The sequence below is a fragment of the Gymnoscopelus braueri genome (assembly GCF_963280865.1).
Source record: "Gymnoscopelus braueri genome assembly, chromosome: 7".
Taxonomy (NCBI): domain Eukaryota; kingdom Metazoa; phylum Chordata; class Actinopteri; order Myctophiformes; family Myctophidae; genus Gymnoscopelus; species Gymnoscopelus braueri.
Window position 1 is genome coordinate 8,044,043 of NC_137608.1, and position 22,421 is coordinate 8,066,463.

The window sequence follows — 22,421 nt, forward strand, 5'->3', positions numbered from 1 at the left end:
ACTGGGAGAGAAACAGCATCTGAAAGTTTGATGGGATGCATTTTTACACGTGAGACTGTGACCACTTTTACATTGCATATTATGAGCGGTGGGGTTCTTTTGCTGCCGACATGCGCGCGCATACTGTTTCGTATCAGTGTGACGTCGTCTGTTAAGGCGTCTATAGCCATGTATTCTGACGACACAACTTTGTCTGCTACTATGTGGAAGACCTGTCTGTAGCTCTTAACAAGGAACCAATACATATCAGAGTGGGTGGTGGTCCTGCACATCTCAAAGACAAAATCCATTGTATTTGAATCACAGTATAATCACAGTATCATTCACACAGCGAGCAAAACTTGGGGAGCCCTATTTGGGGGCTACGCAAACAGGGACTATTAATAATATAACACATTTTGGGTGAAAAGGCGCATGTGTAAATGAAAATAAAATAATATATTGGCTATAATCAAGTCCACTTATCAATTCTGTCCGTATAAGTCCGTCCGTCCGTCCGTCTGTCCATCCAGACAGACAGACAGACAGACACCGAATATTGATAAGCTCTGATGTACCAGTCCAAAGTTGCATTGTATCTTTTGTATTGATAGTATTCACGTTTTGTTTATACCGATTCTGAAACACTTGATGACAATGAGTGGCTTCATTTTTTTTTAAATTGTTTTAGGTTACTGACTGCATTAGATAGATAGCACCGGGAACGCACGTATGGTACCCTCAGTCTGTCCAGTCTGAGTGTGTCCCTTTGCCTATTGCCTCCCCAGCGCACCACAGCATAGAAAAGGACGCTGCAACCACTGTCTGATAGAACATCTGCAGATGTTTATTATTGTGTATTGAGGAAATCTAACATGCTGTAGTAGGTCTATAACATGACCTGCTGAGCTTTATAAGGCTGCTTCATCGTTGCAGACGTCACGGCAGTGCTTTCAACGGGCGGCACCTTGGACGAGTGGGCATTAGGGACATGTGGGCACTTGGAAGAGTGGGCACTTAGGGGTGGAGAAGAGTGGGCGCTAGGGAAATCTGGGCACCAGGAAGACTGGGCACCGGGAAAACTGGTGTTAATAATCATTGTTAATAAAGAATTCAATCTCACAGGCAGTGCACATAGTACCCACTCTTCCTGGTGACCCCCAGATGTCCCTAGTGCCCACCTATGCTGTATCTGATTAAAACGTCAGCAGAGATGTAATTTCGATGGTTCAATGAGTAGCGACGCGTATAGCTCTCAAGTCTCAACCCAACTTTCCAAGTTCGAATTATATAGGTAGATTTGTTTCTGTTTTCCTATTCCGTAATATTGCTATTAATTATCATGCTGCAACTAAATAACATAAATATAACACACATTTTGGATGAAAAAACGCATGTCTAAATGAAAAGAAGAGAATCACGTAGGCCTATATCTGCCCGTCCCCGTCCGTCCGACAGACAGACAGACAGACAGACAGACAGACAGACAGACAGACAGACAGACAGACAGACAGACAGACAGACAGACAGACAGATATAGATCTGTCTGTCTTCTTATTGACGTAACCATGGTAAATATAATTAGCTTGCATAATGTTAATAGCCTAATAGGCCTATAATAATATAGCCTATCATAATTATGTTTATGTTATAACCGTGTAGCCTACAGTATAATATATTTATATTATCTATCTATCTTTATCTATCTATCTATCTATCTATCTATCTATCTATCTGTCTAACATTGATGTAGCCATAATGTTATAATCATGTAGCCTACGGTATAATACATTTATATTTAATATATATATATATATATACACTTTTATTTTTAAGTACTAAATCTACTTCCGCTTCTGGTCTTGTCTTTACAGTATCTTTGATTAATATCGAGAAATGAAAGAATGAAAAAGCAAAACCCTGTTTTCTTATGTTTCATTTTTTATTTTTTATTGAAGAATGAAAAATTAAAGACGGGAGCGAAACGAACGTAACTTGTTTTAAAATGAAAAATGAAAAATGAAACACGGGAGCAAACGGGAGCGAAAGAACCGACGCGACCCTAAATGAAAAATGAAAAATGAAAAATGAACGCAATGGGTGGATTTCTGTTTGTGGTTCCCAATAGAAATTCCAACTGCCAGAAAATACACGGACCCAAACGGGAGCGAAAGAACCGACGCGACCCTAAATGAAAAATGAAAAATGAAAAATGAACGCAATGGGTGGATTTCTGTTTGTGGTTCCCAATAGAAATTCCAACTGCCAGAAAATACACGGACCCTGACTCCAAAAGGGTCGGGGGATCTTAGTATAATTTGAAATTCAATTCTAATTCACTTTTTAAACAATAATTTTACTGATTTTCCTTTCAGAAACCAAATTAAATATTGCTCCATTTTTCAAATAATCACTTCCAAATTAAACCTCAGATTATACTAAGATCCCCCGGGCTTTTGGAGTCAGGGCATCTTATTTATTATTTGTTTTTCAATTGGAATAAGCGTCTGAAAAGTATATTTTACTGATTTTCGTTTCAGATCCTAAATAAAACATTGCTTCATTTTGAAACTTTTCTTTTTTCCCTTAAAATCTGGAAAATGGCCCATTTTTATGATATTCTCATTAGTATTTTGGCTTTTTTTGATTTGGGACTGACACTGAAAAAAAGCTCTTAAAAAAGGTTTTGGCGTTTTTTCATCCCAGACCAAAAATCTAATAATGGCTTCATTTATCCAATTTTCTAGCCCACCAAAAAATCAGGAAAATGCTCCATTTTTCTGATATTCTGATTAGTATTTTGGCATTTTTTGATTTGGGACTGACAAAGGAAAAAGCTCTTTATTTGTCTTTTTTTTTCTTAATTCATCTGGAATCCAAAAGCCTGGAATGGTTATTATTCAAAATGTCAGTCATCTTTTAGTCTACCTTTTTCATCAAAACAAAGAAGCCATGTGACCATGGGTCAAAGCACATGGTCTTTGTCCTTCAAAGTAAAAGTTGTAGTCTAACATGTAATCAATAGGATCTACAGACAGTCATTAACACCACATGTAATTACTGTATGATGTGTTTTTTAATGCATTTTCTGTCATTTTTTTTAGATCAAAGCTACATCTCACAAAAGTATGTTGCAAGACCACGCCCTTTTTTAAAAAAATCAAATCAAATCAAATCAAGGTTTATTTATATAGCACATTTAACATGACCAGGTCAACCAAAGTGCTGTACAGGTAAAAAGCAAAACAAAGCAAAAAAAAAAACAGGAAGCAAACAATGCAATGTAAGCCGACAATAGTAAACAATGAGTAAGCACAGACAAACAAACATTAGCGCCAATAGAGGAAGGTAAGGCTGCTTTAGTTGTTACTGAATGCCAAGGACAAAAAAATTGTCTTTAGTAAAGATGACTGGGCTGCTTTGATGCGTAAAGGTAAGTCATTCCAGAGGGGGCAGCCACGGCAAAGGCCCGGTCACCCCTGGTAACTTTAGTGGGTGCAGTTGGCACTTCCAGCAGCAGCTGGTCAGCAAACCATAACATCAATGCTCAGCACAAAGTGAATACTATCATAATAGTCAAAGGTGTATGGAATTTGAACAATATGTTCAAATTTGAATCTGAAAAGTGAATTGCTAAACAACAAATCGTTGCTAGGAATGTGTCTTGGTGTTACTACAACAACAGAACAGCTCTGCGATAACTGATACATACTGCACCACACGCACACGCACACGCACACGCACACGCACACACACACACACACACACACACACACACACACACACAGTTGCATGTGCTCAGTCCTTTTGATTCCTCGGGTGATGATTGTTTTTAATGTCCTAATCACACAACATCTATATATCGAGATGCAGCAGACTCCAGTTTTGCAGCATTTGCTGTGTCCACTACATGACTTTTGCAGCCACAGTGGAGGAGGATGGCGCAAGCTTTACTGGCATCTGCGAGATGGGTCCAGTAAGGTTCCCAGGTTCGGACATGCTGAATCAGTGCAGCTTGGGTGGGAGGAAGTTCTCAAGGGACCTGGTTACCATTTGACCAACATCAGCCTTCCCTGACTATGGGAAAAGGAGTGCAGGTATCTCAAATAAACTCTGGTCACCCTTACTTTGGAGCCTGAAAAGATCAACTTTCCATGTCCAAAGATTGGAGTATATGGTCATCATCATATACTGTACGCCGGCAAGAGCCGTGGTGGCCACAGCAGAGTAGATGAATCCTGACAGTGGCTAGTGACTAGTACCGTATGATATCATACTAGTCAATGGTGTATAGAATAGTAATACTATATAGTATTACACTTTATGCTGAGCATTGTTGAACATACTGTATTAGCTCTAGCTGTAGGTCTATCATCATAGGAATTAGTTCTACTGTTAAATCATTCTTGTTTCAATGAAATTACATCGTAAGATACATTGGTTGTTTCAGAACATAGTAGCCATATTTGTGATAATCAAATTAGTGTCCTCTAGATAGATTAAATCATAAAGATAAGCATTCAAACATGTTTTTAATTGTCAAAAAACATGATTTAGACACCAAGTTTGCATAGCTGAAAATGTGGTTCAAACATTATAGCCAAAGACTTTGTCAGGTGGTGGTCATATTGGATTTAGCCACTATGATGACCCTGAAGGTTGCTGGCTCGGGCGCTCTTGCTAAATCATTAGAGCATGCCCTGGGTTACATCTGGGACAAATGTGGTGCTCTTAGATTGATTTGCGCAAAAATATCCTTATGGCCCTGGACAGTAATACGTTTCTTTTAGCTGTTCTGTCAAATATCAAATTAGAAATTTTACACTTTACTATGTTTCCCTAATCATAAGTATTCTGAACATTTTGAATACCTCAGTAAATCTGTAGCTCCAGAGCCATGTTGGAAGTAGTGCACCGGTTATGGTCATTTAAAAAAAGAGCGTGGTCATTTTCGGGTATTTCATTCCGGATAGAGAATTAGTCACAGTTCCTAAGTTGTTCCCTGGGGTCATATTAGCCAAGAACAGTTGAGATATTAAGTACATACACTAAAGAATACATCACATGGATGCACCTGGGATGTATCATCAGTGTTGTAGCCTGGGGTCATAGGGTGTTTCGGGTCTCGCAACATGAACCCTCGCCCAGGTGACCCAGCCGGGGTTGATCAAGCCCCAACTTACATCCCAGGTAGCTACCCACGGTCAGTCCTACTTTTTACTGTCTTTCCTAGGGAAAGACAGTAAATTAAGTTCCCTCACATATACAAATGACATCCTGCACATAATTCTACATTCAATAAAACTATGAACTCTGACTGGGGAGGGAGTTTGGGATATAGGTGGGTTACTTATTGATAATGGGTAATGGGTTATTAGTCTAATGATCATTAAAGAACGACTTCACCCATTTTCAACCTATCTTCATAGATCCTCACTAATGCTCCTGCTAAAATTGTGTGATTTTTTCCTTCTCAGTCTGTGTCTCATAGGAGGGCTATGGACACTTCAGAAACGCATCTACCAGTGAAAGTATAAAGAACGTTCAGGGCATACTTGCCAGCATTAGCCATAGATGGATAACACTGCAAGGTGGATCATGGCAAGGTGCCCAGAAACCTAATGGGATGAATGACCTATTCAGTCCCGACTTTAGTGACCTATTTGATCACAACCTTCCCAAATGGAGATTCCCATAGATGGAGACAATTAACCTCCCCAAGTCTGACATCTGATGGCAATTGATATCCCTTTAAAGCTTTAGTTAATACTAGTTGGTATTATAAGAATATGCGATTGCTTTAATTACTATTGTTTAATTGCTGTCCCAATAAAGAAGACAAAACTGTCAGATGGCCCGGCCGTTGAAGTGATGAGAGGTCATCTGTCTGTACATGTGTATGCATTTGTGGTTTCTGTTCCTTTCTGTCCTTCCCTAATCTTAGAAAGATGCAGGTTGGAGAGAAATCCCCCCCCCCCCCATTGTTTGAAGACAAATGCTGAGTCAGGTGGCGAACCAACCTGAAGACCATCCCACATTTCAGTATATAGGGGCTCTAGGGACAGATAAGAGGGCTCAGACTTAGTGAGGTGACCTCGATGCAATTTGTTGCTGATAAGGAAAGCTAGTGTGAGCCCAGAGATCTCTGTTAAGTACATTTCTCTAACTTTTAACTTACTGCTTGATTAATTAATACACTTAATTTTAACAGTCTTGTCTGCTCTTAATTTCACCAATACAATGGACGGACGCACGACAAATTATGTCATTGCACAATTTGTCTGTTGTTTAAATAGCTGAAATCTCCAACACATCATAGAATCTCTCCTAGACGATTATCATGGAGATACCTAACATACCTAGCGCTGACATCAGAGAACCCCTACTGGAACTCCATATATGGAGATAACCAAAACGTCCAGGACAAACATCAAAGTCCTAAGGGAGTTCATCAGGACTGACATCATGGCTAAGGGAGTTCATCAGTGAAACCGAGCGACATTAGATAAGCATCAGACAACTCATCAGCCTAGTTGGTTTTCACAGCCTAAGCCTTACATATCGATTTTACTTACTTCTCATAGCGGCTCTCGGATCTGGTCAAAGAATCAGCCGATTATCAGTTCAACAGAAAGGATTTTTTTCCCTTCAATATTTAAAATTGTATATATTTGTTTTTATTAACGCGAGAACAATGGTTTCCATTATAGCGTGCTAACAGGAATAGAAAGCCTGTAGTTTCTATTATCTTGGATTCCCCATCGATAATTTTTTTCTCGATGGGTGCCATATTATCATGAGCATTATTGAGGAACAATTATATGAAGACAGGTTGAAAATGGGTGAACTCGTCCTTTAAATCCTGATGTGAAAGAAAATATTTGTATAGAAGAACAAAAAGGTTGTTAGGTTGACAGCACCTCAGTAAAACTACTAAGGTGCTGTGAAGTTGGGAGGCACAAGGGGAAAGTGAATGACCCCTGCTGGTGGAGCTTCCACACCACAAGTATATAGTTGTAAGGGATTTACGGTTTTATGTCCCAGAAAGGTTTGGTAGTCTTGCAACATACTTTTGTGAGCCGTAGCTTTGATCTAAAAAAAAAGACAGAAAAGGCATTAAAAACAACATCATACAGTCATTAGATGTGGTGTTAATGACTGTCTGTAGATCCTATTGCTTACATGTTAGACTACAACTTTTACTTTGAAGGACAAAGACCATGTGATGTAACACGTGGTCACGTGACATCTTTGTTTTGATGAAAAATGTAGATTAAAAGATGACTGACATTTTGAAAAACAAAGACAAATAAAGATGTTTTCCTTTGTCAGTCCCAAATCAAAAGATGACAAAATACTAAGCACAATATCAGAAAAATGGAGCATTTTCCTGATTTTTGGGTGGGCTAGAAAATTGAAAAAATGAAGACATTCTTTGATTTTTATTCTGGGATGAAAAAACTGAAAAAAACCCTATTTTGAGCTTTTCTCAGTGTCAGTCCCAAATCAAAAGACGCCAAAATACTAAGCACAATATCAGAAAAATGGAGCATTTTCCTGATTTTTTTGTGGGCTAGAAAATTGGAAAAATGAAGCAATGTTTAATTTAGATTCTAAAAGGAAAATCAGTAAAATAGACTTTTCAGATGTGAATTTGAATTGAATATAATATATCAGATTATACTAAGATACCCCCAACTGACCTTGGGATCTTAGTATAATCTGAGGTTTAATTTGGAAGTGATTATTTGAAAAATGGAGCAATATTTAATTTGGTTTCTGAAAGGAAAATCAGTAAAATAATTATTTGAAAAGTGAATCGGAATTGAATTTCAAATTATACTAAGATCCCCCGACCCAAAAGCCCGGGGGATCTTAGTATAATCTGAGGTTTAATTTGGAAGTGATTATTAGAAAAATGGAGCAATATTTAATTTGGTTTCTGAAAGGAAAATCAGTAAAATAATTGTTTAAAAAGTGAATTAGAATTGAATTTCAAATTATACTAAGATCCCCCGACCACTTAGGGTGTGGGGGTATCTTAGTATAATCTGATATTCAATTCAAATTCACATCTGAAAAGTCTATTTTACTGATTTTACTTTTAGAATCTAAATTAAACATTGCTTCATTTTTCCAATTTTCTAGCCCACAAAAAAATCTGGAAAATGCTCCATTTTTCTGATATTGTGCTTAGTATTTTGGCGTCTTTTGATTTGGGACTGACACTGAGAAAAGCTGAAAATAGGGTTTTTTTCAATTTTTTCATCCGAGAATAAAAATCAAAGAATGTCTTCATTTTTTCCAAATTTCTAGCCCACCCAAAAATCAGGAAAATGCTCCATTTTTCTGATATTGTGCTTAGTATTTTGGCATATTTTGATTTGGGACTGACACTGAAAAAAGCTCTTAAAAACGGCTTTTGCCATTTTTTCATTCCCAGAACAAAAATCAAAGAATGGCTTCAATTTTCCAAATTTCTAGCCTACCCAAAAATCAGGAAAATGCTAAATTTTTCTGATATTGTGCTTAGTATTTTGGCATCTTTTGATTTGGGACTGACACTGGAAAAAAACTCATAAAAACGGCTTTTGCCATTTTTTTATCCCAGAACAAAAATCAAAGAATGGCTTCATTTTTCCAAATTTCTAGCCTACCCAAAAATCAGGAAAAGGCTCAATTTTTCTGATATTCTGATTAGTATTTTGTCATCTTTTGATTTGGGACTGACAAAGGAAAACATCTTTATTTGTCTTTGTTTTTCAAAATGTCAGTCATCTTTTAATCTACATTTTTCATCAAAACAAAGATGACACGTGACCACGTGTTACATCACATGGTCTTTGTCCTTCAAAGTAAAAGTTGTAGTCTAACATGTAAGCAATAGGATCTACAGACAGTCATTAACACCACATCTAATGACTGTATGATGTTGTTTTTAATGCCTTTTCTGTCTTTTTTTTTTGATCAAAGCTATGCTATACCAAACCTTTCTGGGACATAAAACCGTAAATCCCTTACAACTATGTACTTGTGGTGTGGAAGCTCCACCAGCAGGGGTCATTCACTTTCCCCTTGTGCCTCCCAACTTCACAGCACCTTAGTAGTTTTACTGAGGTGCTGTCAACCTAACAACCTTTTTGTTCTTCTATACAAATATTTTCTTTCACATCAGGATTTAAAGGACGAGTTCACCCATTTTCAACCTGTCTTCATATAATTGTTCCTCAATAATGCTCATGATAATATGGCACCCATCGAAAAAAAATTCGATGGGGAATCCAAGATAATAGAAACTACAGGCTTTCTATTCCTGTTAGCCCGCTATAATGGAAACCATTGTTCTCGCGTTAATAAAAACAAATATATACAATTTTAAATATTGAAGGGAAAAAAATCCTTTCTGTTGAACTGATAATCGGCTGATTCTTTGACCAGATCCGAGAGCCGCTATGAGAAGTAAGTAAAATCGATATGTAAGGCTTAGGCTGTGAAAACCAACTAGGCTGATGAGTTGTCTGATGCTTATCTAAGAGTTAATGTCGCTCAGGCTCACTGATGAACTCCCTTAGCCATGATGTCAGTCCTGATGAACTCCCTTAGGACTTTGATGTTTGTCCTGGACGTTTTGGTCATCTCCATATATGGAGTTCCAGTAGGGGTTCTCTGATGTCAGAGCTAGGTATGTTAGGTATCTCCATGATAATCGTCTAGGAGAGATTCTATGATGTGTTGGAGATTTCAGCTATTTAAACAACAGACAAATTGTGCAATGACATAATTTGTCGTGCGTCCGTCCATTGTATTGGTTAAATTAAGAGCAGACAAGACTGTTAAAATTAAGTGTATTTATTAATCAAGCAGTAAGTTAAAAGTTAGAGAAATGTACTTAACAGAGATCTCTGGGCTCACACTAGCTTTCCTTATCAGCAACAAATTGCATCGAGGTCACCTCACTAAGTCTGAGCCCTCTTATCTGTCCCTAGAGCCCCTATATACTGAAATGTGGGATGGTCTTCAGGTTGGTTCGCCACCTGACTCAGCATTTGTCTTCAAACAATGGGGGGGGGGGGGGGGGGGCATTTCTCTCCAACCTGCATCTTTCTAAGATTAGGGAAGGACAGAAAGGAACAGAAACCACAAATGCATACACATGTACAGACAGATGACCTCTCATCACTTCAACGGCCGGGCCATCTGACAGTTTTGTCTTCTTTATTGGGACAGCAATTAAACAATAGTAATTAAAGCAATCGCATATTCTTATAATACCAACTAGTATTAACTAAAGCTTTAAAGGGATATCAATTGCCATCAGATGTCAGACTTGGGGAGGTTAATTGTCTCCATCTATGGGAATCTCCATTTGGGAAGGTTGTGATCAAATAGGTCACTAAAGTCGGGACTGAATAGGTCATTCATCCCATTAGGTTTCTGGGCACCTTGCCATGATCCACCTTGCAGTGTTATCCATCTATGGCTAATGCTGGCAAGTATGCCCTGAACGTTCTTTATACTTTCACTGGTAGATGCGTTTCTGAAGTGTCCATAGCCCTCCTATGAGACACAGACTGAGAAGAAAAAAATCACACAATTTTAGCAGGAGCATTATTGAGGATCTATGAAGATAGGTTGAAAATGGGTGAAGTCGTTCTTTAATGATCATTAGACTAATAACCCATTACCCATTATCAATAAGTAACCCACCTATATCCCAAACTCCCTCCCCAGTCAGAGTTCATAGTTTTATTGAATGTAGAATTATGTGCAGGATGTCATTTGTATATGTGAGGGAACTTAATTTACTGTCTTTCCCTAGGAAAGACAGTAAAAAGTAGGACTGACCGTGGGTAGCTACCTGGGATGTAAGTTGGGGCTTGATCAACCCCGGCTGGGTCACCTGGGCGAGGGTTCATGTTGCGAGACCCGAAACACCCTATGACCCCAGGCTACAACACTGATGATACATCCCAGGTGCATCCATGTGATGTATTCTTTATTGTATGTACTTAATTTAGGAGAGAATGTCTCAACTGTTCTTGGCTAATATGACCCCAGGGAACAACTTAGGAACTGTGACTAATTCTCTATCTGGAATGAAATACCCGAAAATGACCACGCTCTTTTTTTAAAAGACCATAACCGGTGCACTACTTCCAACATGGCTCTATCTGCTAAACCTTTGGAGCTACAGATTTACTGAGGTGCTCAAAATGTTCAGAATACTTATGATTAGGGAAACATAGTAAAGTGTAAAATTTCTAATTTGATATTTGACAGAACAGCTAAAAGAAACGTATTACTGTCCAGGGCCATAAGGATATTTTTGCGCAAATCAATCTAAGAGCACCACATTTGTCCCAGATGTAACCCAGGGCATGCTCTAATGATTTAGCAAGAGCACCCGAGCCAGCAACCTTCAGGGTCATCATAGTGGCCAAATCCAATATGACCGCCACCTGACAAAGTTTTTGGCTATAACGTTTGAACCACATTTTCAGCTATGAATGCAAACTTGGTGTCTAAATCATGTTTTTTGACAATTAAAAACATGTTTGAATGCTTATCTTTATGATTTAATCTATCTAGAGGACACTAATTTGATTATCACAAATATGGCTACTATGTTCTGAAACAACCAATGTATCTTACGATGTAATTTCATTGAAACAAGAATGATTTAACAGTAGAACTAATTCCTATGATGATAGGCCTACAGCTAGAGCTAATACAGTATGTTCAACAATGCTCAGCATAAAGTGTAATACTATATAGTATTACTATTCTATACACCATTGACTAGTATGATATCATACGGTACTAGTCACTAGCCACTGTCAGGATTCATCTACTCTGCTGTGGCCACCACGGCTCTTGCCGGCGTACAGTATATGATGATGACCATATACTCCAATCTTTGGACATGGAAAGTTGATATTTTCAGGCTCCAAAGTAAGGGTGACCAGAGTTTATTTGAGATACCTGCACTCCTTTTCCCATAGTCAGGGAAGGCTGATGTTGGTCAAATGGTAACCAGGTCCCTTGAGAACTTCCTCCCACCCAAGCTGCACTGATTCAGCATGTCCGAACCTGGGAACCTTACTGGACCCATCTCGCAGATGCCAGTAAAGCTTGCGCCATCCTCCTCCACTGTGGCTGCAAAAGTCATGTAGTGGACACAGCAAATGCTGCAAAACTGGAGTCTGCTGCATCTCGATATATAGATGTTGTGTGATTAGGACATTAAAAACAATCATCACCCGAGGAATCAAAAGGACTGAGCACATGCAACTGTGTGTGTGTGTGTGTGTGTGTGTGTGTGTGTGTGTGTGTGTGTGTGTGTGTGTGTGTGTGTGTGTGTGTGTGTGTGTGTGTGTGTGTGTGTCTGTGCTTACTCATTGTTTACTATTGTCGGCTTACATTGCATTGTTTGCTTCCTGTTTTTTTTTTTTTTTTTTTTTGCTTTGTTTTGCTTTTTACTTGTACAGCACTTTGGTTGACCTGGTCATGTTAAATGTGCTATATAAATAAACCTTGATTTTATTTGATTTTTAAAAGGGCGTGGTCATTTTCGGGTATTTCGTCCCGGATAGAGAATTAGTCACAGTTCCTAAGTTGTTCCCTGGGGTCATATTAGCCAAGAACAGTTGAGATATTCTCTCCTAAATGAAGTGCACACATATCTTAGCCAGGTCCTAGAAAGTGAATGACCCCTGCTGGTGGAGCTTCCACACCACAAGTATATAGTTGTAAGGAGTTTACGGTTTTATGTCCCAGAAAGGTTTTAGTAGTCTTGCAACATACTTTTGTGAGATGTAGCTTTGATCTAAAAAAAAATGACAGAAAATGCATTAAAAAACACATCATACAGTCATTACATGTGGTGTTAATGACTGTCTGTAGATCCTATTGATTACATGTTAGACTACAACTTTTACTTTGAAGGACAAAGACCATGTGCTTTGACCCATGGTCACATGGCTTCTTTGTTTTGATGAAAAAGGTAGACTAAAAGATGACTGACATTTTGACAAAAGACAAATAAAGAGCTTTTTCCTTTGTCAGTCCCAAATCAAAAAATGCCAAAATACTAATCAGAATATCAGAAAAATGGAGCATTTTCCTGATTTTTTTGTGGGCTAGAAAATTGGATAAATGAAGCCATTATTTGATTTTTATTCTGGGATGAAAATATGGAAAAAATATACATTTTGAGCTTTTCTCAGTGTCAGTCCCAAATCAAAAGACGCCAAAATACTAAGCACAATGGTCGGGGGATCTTAGTATAATTTGAAATTCAATTCCGATTCACTTTTCAAATAATTATTTTACTGATTTTCCTTTCAGAAACCAAATTAAATATTGCTCCATTTTTCAAATAATCACTTCCAAATTAAACCTCAGATTATACTAAGATCCCCCGGGCTTTTGGAGTCAGGGTATCTTATTTATTATTTGTTTTTCAATTGGAATAAGCGTCTGAAAAGTATATTTTACTGATTTTCGTTTCAGATCCTAAATAAAACATTGCTTCATTTTGAAACTTTTCTTTTTTCCCTTAAAATCTGTAAAATGGCCCATTTTTATGATATTCTCATTAGTATTTTGGCTTTTTTTGATTTGGGACTGACACTGAAAAAAAGCTCTTAAAAAAGGTTTTGGCGTTTTTTCATCCCAGACCAAAAATCAAATAATGGCTTCATTTATCCAATTTTCTAGCCCACCAAAAAAATCAGGAAAATGCTCCATTTTTCTGATATTCTGATTAGTATTTTGGCATTTTTTGATTTTGGACTGACAAAGGAAAAAGCTCTTTATTTGTCTTTTTTTTTCTTAATTCATCTGGAATCCAAAAGCCTGGAATGGTTATTATTCAAAATGTCAGTCATCTTTTAGTCTACCTTTTTCATCAAAACAAAGAAGCCATGTGACCATGGGTCAAAGCACATGGTCTTTGTCCTTCAAAGTAAAAGTTGTAGTCTAACATGTAATCAATAGGATCTACAGACAGTCATTAACACCACATGTAATTACTGTATGATGTGTTTTTTAATGCATTTTCTGTCATTTTTTTTAGATCAAAGCTACATCTCACAAAAGTATGTTGCAAGACTACTAAAACCTTTCTGGGACATAAAACCGTAAACTCCTTACAACTATATACTTGTGGTGTGGAAGCTCCACCAGCAGGGGTCATTCACTTTCTAGGACCTGGCTAAGATATGTGTGCACTTCATTTAGGAGAGAATATCTCAACTGTTCTTGGCTAATATGACCCCAGGGAACAACTTAGGAACTGTGACTAATTCTCTATTCGGGACGAAATACCCGAAAATGACCACGCCCTTTTAAAAATCAAATCAAATCAAATCAAGGTTTATTTATATAGCACATTTAACATGACCAGGTCAACCAAAGTGCTGTACAGGTAAAAAGCAAAACAAAGCAAAAAAAAAAAAAAAAAAAAACAGGAAGCAAACAATGCAATGTAAGCCGACAATAGTAAACAATGAGTAAGCACAGACAAACAAACATTAGCGCCAATAGAGGAAGGTAAGGCTGCTTTAGTTGTTACTGAATGCCAAGGACAAAAAATTAGTCTTTAGTAAAGATGACTGGGCTGCTTTGATGCGTAAAGGTAAGTCATTCCAGAGGGGGCAGCCACGGCAAAGGCCCGGTCACCCCTGTAACTTTAGTGGGTGCAGTTGGCACTTCCAGCAGCAGCTGGTCAGCAAACCATAACATCAATGCTCAGCATAAAGTGAATACTATCATAATAGTCAAAGGTGTATGGAATTTGAACAATATGTTCAAATTAGAATCTGAAAAGTGAATTGCTAAACAACAAATCGTTGCTAGGAATGTGTCTTGGTGTTACTACAACAACAGAACAGCTCTGCGATAACTGATACATACTGCACCACACGCACACGCGCACACACACACACACACACACACACACACACACACACACACACACACACACACACACACACACACACACACACACACACACACACACACACACACACACACACACACACACACAGTTGCATGTGCTCAGTCCTTTTGATTCCTCGGGTGATGATTGTTTTTAATGTCCTAATCACACAACATCTATATATCGAGATGCAGCAGACTCCAGTTTTGCAGCATTTGCTGTGTCCACTACATGACTTTTGCAGCCACAGTGGAGGAGGATGGCACAAGCTTTACTGGCATCTGCGAGATGGGTCCAGTAAGGTTCCCAGGTTCGGACATGCTGAATCAGTGCAGCTTGGGTGGGAGGAAGTTCTCAAGGGACCTGGTTACCATTTGACCAACATCAGCCTTCCCTGACTATGGGAAAAGGAGTGCAGGTATCTCAAATAAACTCTGGTCACCATTACTTTGGAGCCTGAAAAGATCAACTTTCCATGTCCAAAGATTGGAGTATATGGTCATCATCATCATATACTGTACGCCGGCAAGAGCCGTGGTGGCCACAGCAGAGTAGATGAATCCTGACAGTGGCTAGTGACTAGTACCGTATGATATCATACTAGTCAATGGTGTATAGAATAGTAATACTATATAGTATTACACTTTATGCTGAGCATTGTTGAACATACTGTATTAGCTCTAGCTGTAGGTCTATCATCATAGGAATTAGTTCTACTGTTAAATCATTCTTGTTTCAATGAAATTACATCGTAAGATACATTGGTTGTTTCAGAACATAGTAGCCATATTTGTGATAATCAAATTAGTGTCCTCTAGATAGATTAAATCATAAAGATAAGCATTCAAACATGTTTTTAATTGTCAAAAAACATGATTTAGACACCAAGTTTGCATTCATAGCTGAAAATGTGGTTCAAACATTATAGCCAAAAACTTTGTCAGGTGGTGGTCATATTGGATTTAGCCACTATGATGACCCTGAAGGTTGCTGGCTCGGGCGCTCTTGCTAAATCATTAGAGCATGCCCTGGGTTACATCTGGGACAAATGTGGTGCTCTTAGATTGATTTGCGCAAAAATATCCTTATGGCCCTGGACAGTAATACGTTTCTTTTAGCTGTTCTGTCAAATATCAAATTAGAAATTTTACACTTTAGTATGTTTCCCTAATCATAAGTATTCTGAACATTTTGAACACCTCAGTAAATCTGTAGCTCCAAAGGTTTAGCAGATAGAGCCATGTTGGAAGTAGTGCACCGGTTATGGTCATTTAAAAAAAGAGCGTGGTCATTTTCGGGTATTTCATTCCGGATAGAGAATTAGTCACAGTTCCTAAGTTGTTCCCTGGGGTCATATTAGCCAAGAACAGTTGAGATATTAAGTACATACACTAAAGAATACATCACATGGATGCACCTGGGATGTATCATCAGTGTTGTAGCCTGGGGTCATAGGGTGTTTCGGGTCTCGCAACATGAACCCTCGCCCAGGTGACCCAGCCGGGGTTGATCAAGCCCCAACTTACATCCCAGGTAGCTACCCACGGTCAGTCCTACTTTTTACTGTCTTTCCTAGGGAAAGACAGTAAATTAAGTTCCCTCACATATACAAATGACATCCTGCACATAATTCTACATTCAATAAAACTATGAACTCTGACTGGGGAGGGAGTTTGGGATATAGGTGGGTTACTTATTGATAATGGGTAATGGGTTATTAGTCTAATGATCATTAAAGAACGACTTCACCCATTTTCAACCTATCTTCATAGATCCTCACTAATGCTCCTGCTAAAATTGTGTGATTTTTTTCTTCTCAGTCTGTGTCTCATAGGAGGGCTATGGACACTTCAGAAACGCATCTACCAGTGAAAGTATAAAGAACGTTCAGGGCATACTTGCCAGCATTAGCCATAGATGGATAACACCGCAAGGTGGATCATGGCAAGGTGCCCAGAAACCTAATGGGATGAATGACCTATTCAGTCCCGACTTTAGTGACCTATTCGATCACAACCTTCCCAAATGGAGATTCCCATAGATGGAGACAATTAACCTCCCCAAGTCTGACATCTGATGGCAATTGATATCCCTTTAAAGCTTTAGTTAATACTAGTTGGTATTATAAGAATATGCGATTGCTTTAATTACTATTGTTTAATTGCTGTCCCAATAAAGAAGACAAAACTGTCAGATGGCCCGGCCGTTGAAGTGATGAGAGGTCATCTGTCTGTACATGTGTATGCATTTGTGGTTTCTGTTCCTTTCTGTCCTTCCCTAATCTTAGAAAGATGCAGGTTGGAGAGAAATCCCCCCCCCCCCCCCCCCCCATTGTTTGAAGACAAATGCTGAGTCAGGTGGCGAACCAACCTGAAGACCATCCCACATTTCAGTATATAGGGGCTCTAGGGACAGATAAGAGGGCTCAGACTTAGTGAGGTGACCTCGATGCAATTTGTTGCTGATAAGGAAAGCTAGTGTGAGCCCAGAGATCTCTGTTAAGTACATTTCTCTAACTTTTAACTTACTGCTTGATTAATAAATACACTTAATTTTAACAGTCTTGTCTGCTCTTAATTTCACCAATACAATGGACGGACGCACGACAAATTATGTCATTGCACAATTTGTCTGTTGTTTAAATAGCTGAAATCTCCAACACATCATAGAATCTCTCCTAGACGATTATCATGGAGATACCTAACATACCTAGCGCTGACATCAGAGAACCCCTACTGGAACTCCATATATGGAGATAACCAAAACGTCCAGGACAAACATCAAAGTCCTAAGGGAGTTCATCAGGAGTGACATCATGGCTAAGGGAGTTCATCAGTGAAACCGAGCGACATTAGATAAGCATCAGACAACTCATCAGCCTAGTTGGTTTTCACAGCCTAAGCCTTACATATCGATTTTACTTACTTCTCATAGCGGATCTCGGATCTGGTCAAAGAATCAGCCGATTATCAGTTCAACAGAAAGGATTTTTTTCCCTTCAATATTTAAAATTGTATATATTTGTTTTTATTAACGCGAGAACAATGGTTTCCATTATAGCGTGCTAACAGGAATAGAAAGCCTGTAGTTTCTATTATCTTGGATTCCCCATCGATTATTTTTTTCTCGATGGGTGCCATATTATCATGAGCATTATTGAGGAACAATTATATGAAGACAGGTTGAAAATGGGTGAACTCGTCCTTTAAATCCTGATGTGAAAGAAAATATTTGTATAGAAGAACAAAAAGGTTGTTAGGTTGACAGCACCTCAGTAAAACTACTAAGGTGCTGTGAAGTTGGGAGGCACAAGGGGAAAGTGAATGACCCCTGCTGGTGGAGCTTCCACACCACAAGTATATAGTTGTAAGGGATTTACGGTTTTATGTCCCAGAAAGGTTTGGTAGTCTTGCAACATACTTTTGTGAGCCGTAGCTTTGATCTAAAAAAAAAGACAGAAAAGGCATTAAAAACAACATCATACAGTCATTAGATGTGGTGTTAATGACTGTCTGTAGATCCTATTGCTTACATGTTAGACTACAACTTTTACTTTGAAGGACAAAGACCATGTGATGTAACACGTGGTCACGTGACATCTTTGTTTTGATGAAAAATGTAGATTAAAAGATGACTGACATTTTGAAAAACAAAGACAAATAAAGATGTTTTCCTTTGTCAGTCCCAAATCAAAAGATGACAAAATACTAATCAGAATATCAGAAAAATGGAGCATTTTCCTGATTTTTGGGTGGGCTAGAAAATTGAAAAAATGAAGACATTCTTTGATTTTTATTCTGGGATGAAAAAACTGAAAAAAACCCTATTTTGAGCTTTTCTCAGTGTCAGTCCCAAATCAAAAGACGCCAAAATACTAAGCACAATATCAGAAAAATGGAGCATTTTCCTGATTTTTTTGTGGGCTAGAAAATTGGAAAAATGAAGCAATGTTTAATTTAGATTCTAAAAGGAAAATCAGTAAAATAGACTTTTCAGATGTGAATTTGAATTGAATATAATATATCAGATTATACTAAGATACCCCCAACTGACCTTGGGATCTTAGTATAATCTGAGGTTTAATTTGGAAGTGATTATTTGAAAAATGGAGCAATATTTAATTTGGTTTCTGAAAGGAAAATCAGTAAAATAATTATTTGAAAAGTGAATCGGAATTGAATTTCAAATTATACTAAGATCCCCCGACCAAAAGCCCGGGGGATCTTAGTATAATCTGAGGTTTAATTTGGAAGTGATTATTTGAAAAATGGAGCAATATTTAATTTGGTTTCTGAAAGGAAAATCAGTAAAATAATTATTTGAAAAGTGATTCGGAATTGAATTTCAAATTATACTAAGATCCCCCGACCCACAATATCAGAACAATTGAGCATTTTCCTGATTTTTTTGGTAGGCTAGAAAATTGAAAAAATGAAGCCATTATTACATTTTTGGTCTGGGATGAAAAAAATGGCAAACAAGTTTTTTAAGAGCTTTTTTCAGTGTCAGTCCCAAATCAAAACATGCCAAAAATACTAATCAGAATATCAAAAATTGGAGCATTTTCCTGATTTTTTGGTGGGCTAGAAAATTGGAAAAATAAAGCCATTATTTTATTTTTGGTCTGGGATGAAAAAACGCCAAAAACCTTTTTTAAGAGCTTTTTTTCAGTGTCAGTCCCAAATCAAAAAAAGCCAAAATACTAATGAGAATATCAGAAAAATGGGCCATTTTCCAGATTTTAGGGGAGACAAGAAAAGTTTAAAAATGAAGCAATGTTTTATTTAGGATCTGAAACGAAAATCAGTAAAATATACTTTTCAGATGCTTATTCCAATTGAAAAACAAATAATAAATAAGATGCCCTGACTCCAAAAGGCCGGGGGATCTTAGTATAATCTGAGGTTTAATTTGGAAGTGACTATTTGAAAAATGGAGCAATATTTAATTTGGTTTCTGAAAGGAAAATCAGTAAAATAATTGTTTAAAAAGTGAATTGGAATTGAATTTCAAATTATACTAAGATCCCCCGACCTTTTAAGACCTATAAAATAAATAATTTCAAATAAAACAAATAAGACCATTACTGCGTCCAAAGTAATCAACAAACTATACTATACAAATTGTGAAACATTGGCCAAATTGTCAAATATTATCTAAGAAAGAGGTAAAGAATGTGAAAACATGTACTGTAGATCACAATATGTATCTGTGGAACCGAGTCAAACTAAATGTAATGCCTCAACTGCTACAATTCCAAAGTGCTTGTCAACCACTGCTTTATAAAATACATTTTGCAGAGCAACTGACTGCAGTGCACAGTGAGTATTAGAAAGATTAAAATATGTTCACTAACATCAGTAGCTTCCAGCTCCGCTTTGTCATCAATGCTGGCCACAGCGATCACACCCATGCTGATCAATGGGAAGTCGTAGGGGTTGGAGGTGATCAGACACATTTCTTAAAAGGGATTAAAAAAAGGGTGAACATGTGTTTTTATTCATTCATTTATGTACTCACTGCATCAACAGTAATTCCATTTACCAATAATCTCAGGTTTGTGGTTGGTCATCATCTGGAAAAAGATGTGGTAACCTCTCTCTGCAGAAAGCTGGTAGGTCACTCTAGACTTCTCCAGCAGATCTTTATGGGTTGTACATAACTCATAATAATTATAATGATAATAATAATAATAACATTTATATGGGTTGTACATAACTTATAAAATAATAATAATAATAATAATAATAATAATAAGTGTATTAATAATAATAATAATAATAATAATAATAATAATAATAATAATAAAATTTGATATGATTGCATACTGTACATAATTCGTCTGTGAACTTCATACTTACATGTCTCAATATCAGCACTGGCCAGTTTACCCGTTGTGCCGAAATGGATTCTGATGAATTTACCCTGTTTGATACAGCACAATTTGTTTCATCCCTCTACAATGTGGAATCATTGCAGGTTTTCTCATAAAATGTCATTATTTATACTTACAAAGCGAGAGGAGTTGTCATTCCTAATAGTCTTGGCATTACCATAGGACTCCAGCAAGGGATTGGCTGCAATAATCTGATCCTCCAGTGACCCCTAAAATGTTTTAGACATCGCCCAATTTAAAATTTGGTCAGAATATTTTTTTATTGAATTGCTATATTGTATATAAATGCTTCATGATCAAAACATTTTTTTTTTTGTTAATGTTAAAAACCTCTACATATAGCCTACCTTGATTTTACCGCTATCGGCCGCACATTTTTCTCCACCAGAACTAGCTGTAGCAAAGTACTGGATGACACGCTTGGTGTTCACAGTCTTTCCAGCACCGGATTCTCCACTGGTTATAAATGCATACATTCAGAGAAATGCAGTTAGTGAATTTGTACACAATGTTCCTTTTTTAATGCCTAGTAGATGGCCTTGATGAAACTTACGTGATCAGGACAGACTGGTTCTCTTTATCTGTAAAATGTAAAGCAAACTTTTAGTCACGGATACAGCACAAAACCATTATACTGTAGTTATATATTTTTTTTACATTTTCCTGACTAGTACGTACCCATCAGCATGAACTGATAGGCGTTGTCAGAGACAGAGAAGATGTGGGGTGGAGCTTCAATACGCTTCTTGCCTCTGTAGGCATTTACAACCTCCTGGTCGTACACTGGGAGCCACTTGTAGGGGTTCACAGTTGCACAAAACAAGCCAGAGTAGGTCTGAAGGGGAGAAGAGAGAGAACCTTAACATCATACAACACTGAGCATGCCACATATCTGGGACAACGGATCACTAGAGCTGGGATTACAGGCACGAGTTGCAAGTGGCATCAACTGATGAGCAAGTTAACTTCAGAAGAGTTTTACTATGGTTTTCATTTGATGATATAACTTGTACTCTGTATTTTTCTTTCTTTGCTATCGACAGGTGCAATACTGTACTGTTCTCAGTATGTGGAAAACCTTACATAGATCATCCATGCTGCATAACGCTCTTTGAGGTTATACAGGACGGTGGCTTCAGTGAGGTGGGTCATCATGGCCATGTCCTCAATTTTGTCATACTTGGGAGGGTTCATAGGGGTGACATCAGCCTCAGGCACAGTTCTTTCCTAAAAAAGAAAGAAAAGCACAACTTCAGAATGTATTGTGATAACAGTTGTACTGTTCCACTATTTGATTTTAGATACACCTCTACCTATCGCCTTATCCAAGAGCGTTTCCACGGTGACTTTGGCACCGTCCTTCTTTATAATTTTACACTTGAGGTACAGCTCAGCCTTATCGGCCACATATGCTGCCGTTTTGGCATCAAAGGGCGCACTTTGAGACTCCATTCTCTCCTTCTCTGGCTTACGGAGATAAATGGCGGCCTTGCCATACTGCTCCATCTCTGCGTCCGTACTCATGGTGGCGGCTTTCTGTAGACAGACAGATAGATGGTGTTGATGCCTTTGCGGACTTGAGATCTGAGCAGATAATTGTAGGAC

The 22,421-nt window shown here is 37.9% G+C and overlaps 1 protein-coding gene across 1 annotated transcript in view; it reads right to left on the reverse strand.

The window, feature by feature from the left end:
* LOC308088849 (myosin-4-like) overlaps positions 1-22,421 on the reverse strand; it is a gene marked incomplete at its 3' end in the record, with an annotated part of 60,215 nt that overhangs the window by 35,012 nt on the left and 2,782 nt on the right. Inside the window, exons 3-10 of the mRNA XM_080433436.1 lie at positions 21,900-22,352; positions 21,495-21,651; positions 21,370-21,397; positions 21,164-21,272; positions 20,933-21,025; positions 20,782-20,845; positions 20,465-20,563; positions 20,277-20,380 (exon numbers count right to left, since the gene is read on the reverse strand). Coding sequence (XP_080289562.1) covers positions 20,277-20,380; positions 20,465-20,563; positions 20,782-20,845; positions 20,933-21,025; positions 21,164-21,272; positions 21,370-21,397; positions 21,495-21,651; positions 21,900-22,010 — 765 coding nt within the window. The 5' untranslated portion in view covers positions 22,011-22,352. The remainder of the gene's footprint in view (positions 1-20,276; positions 20,381-20,464; positions 20,564-20,781; positions 20,846-20,932; positions 21,026-21,163; positions 21,273-21,369; positions 21,398-21,494; positions 21,652-21,899; positions 22,353-22,421) is intronic.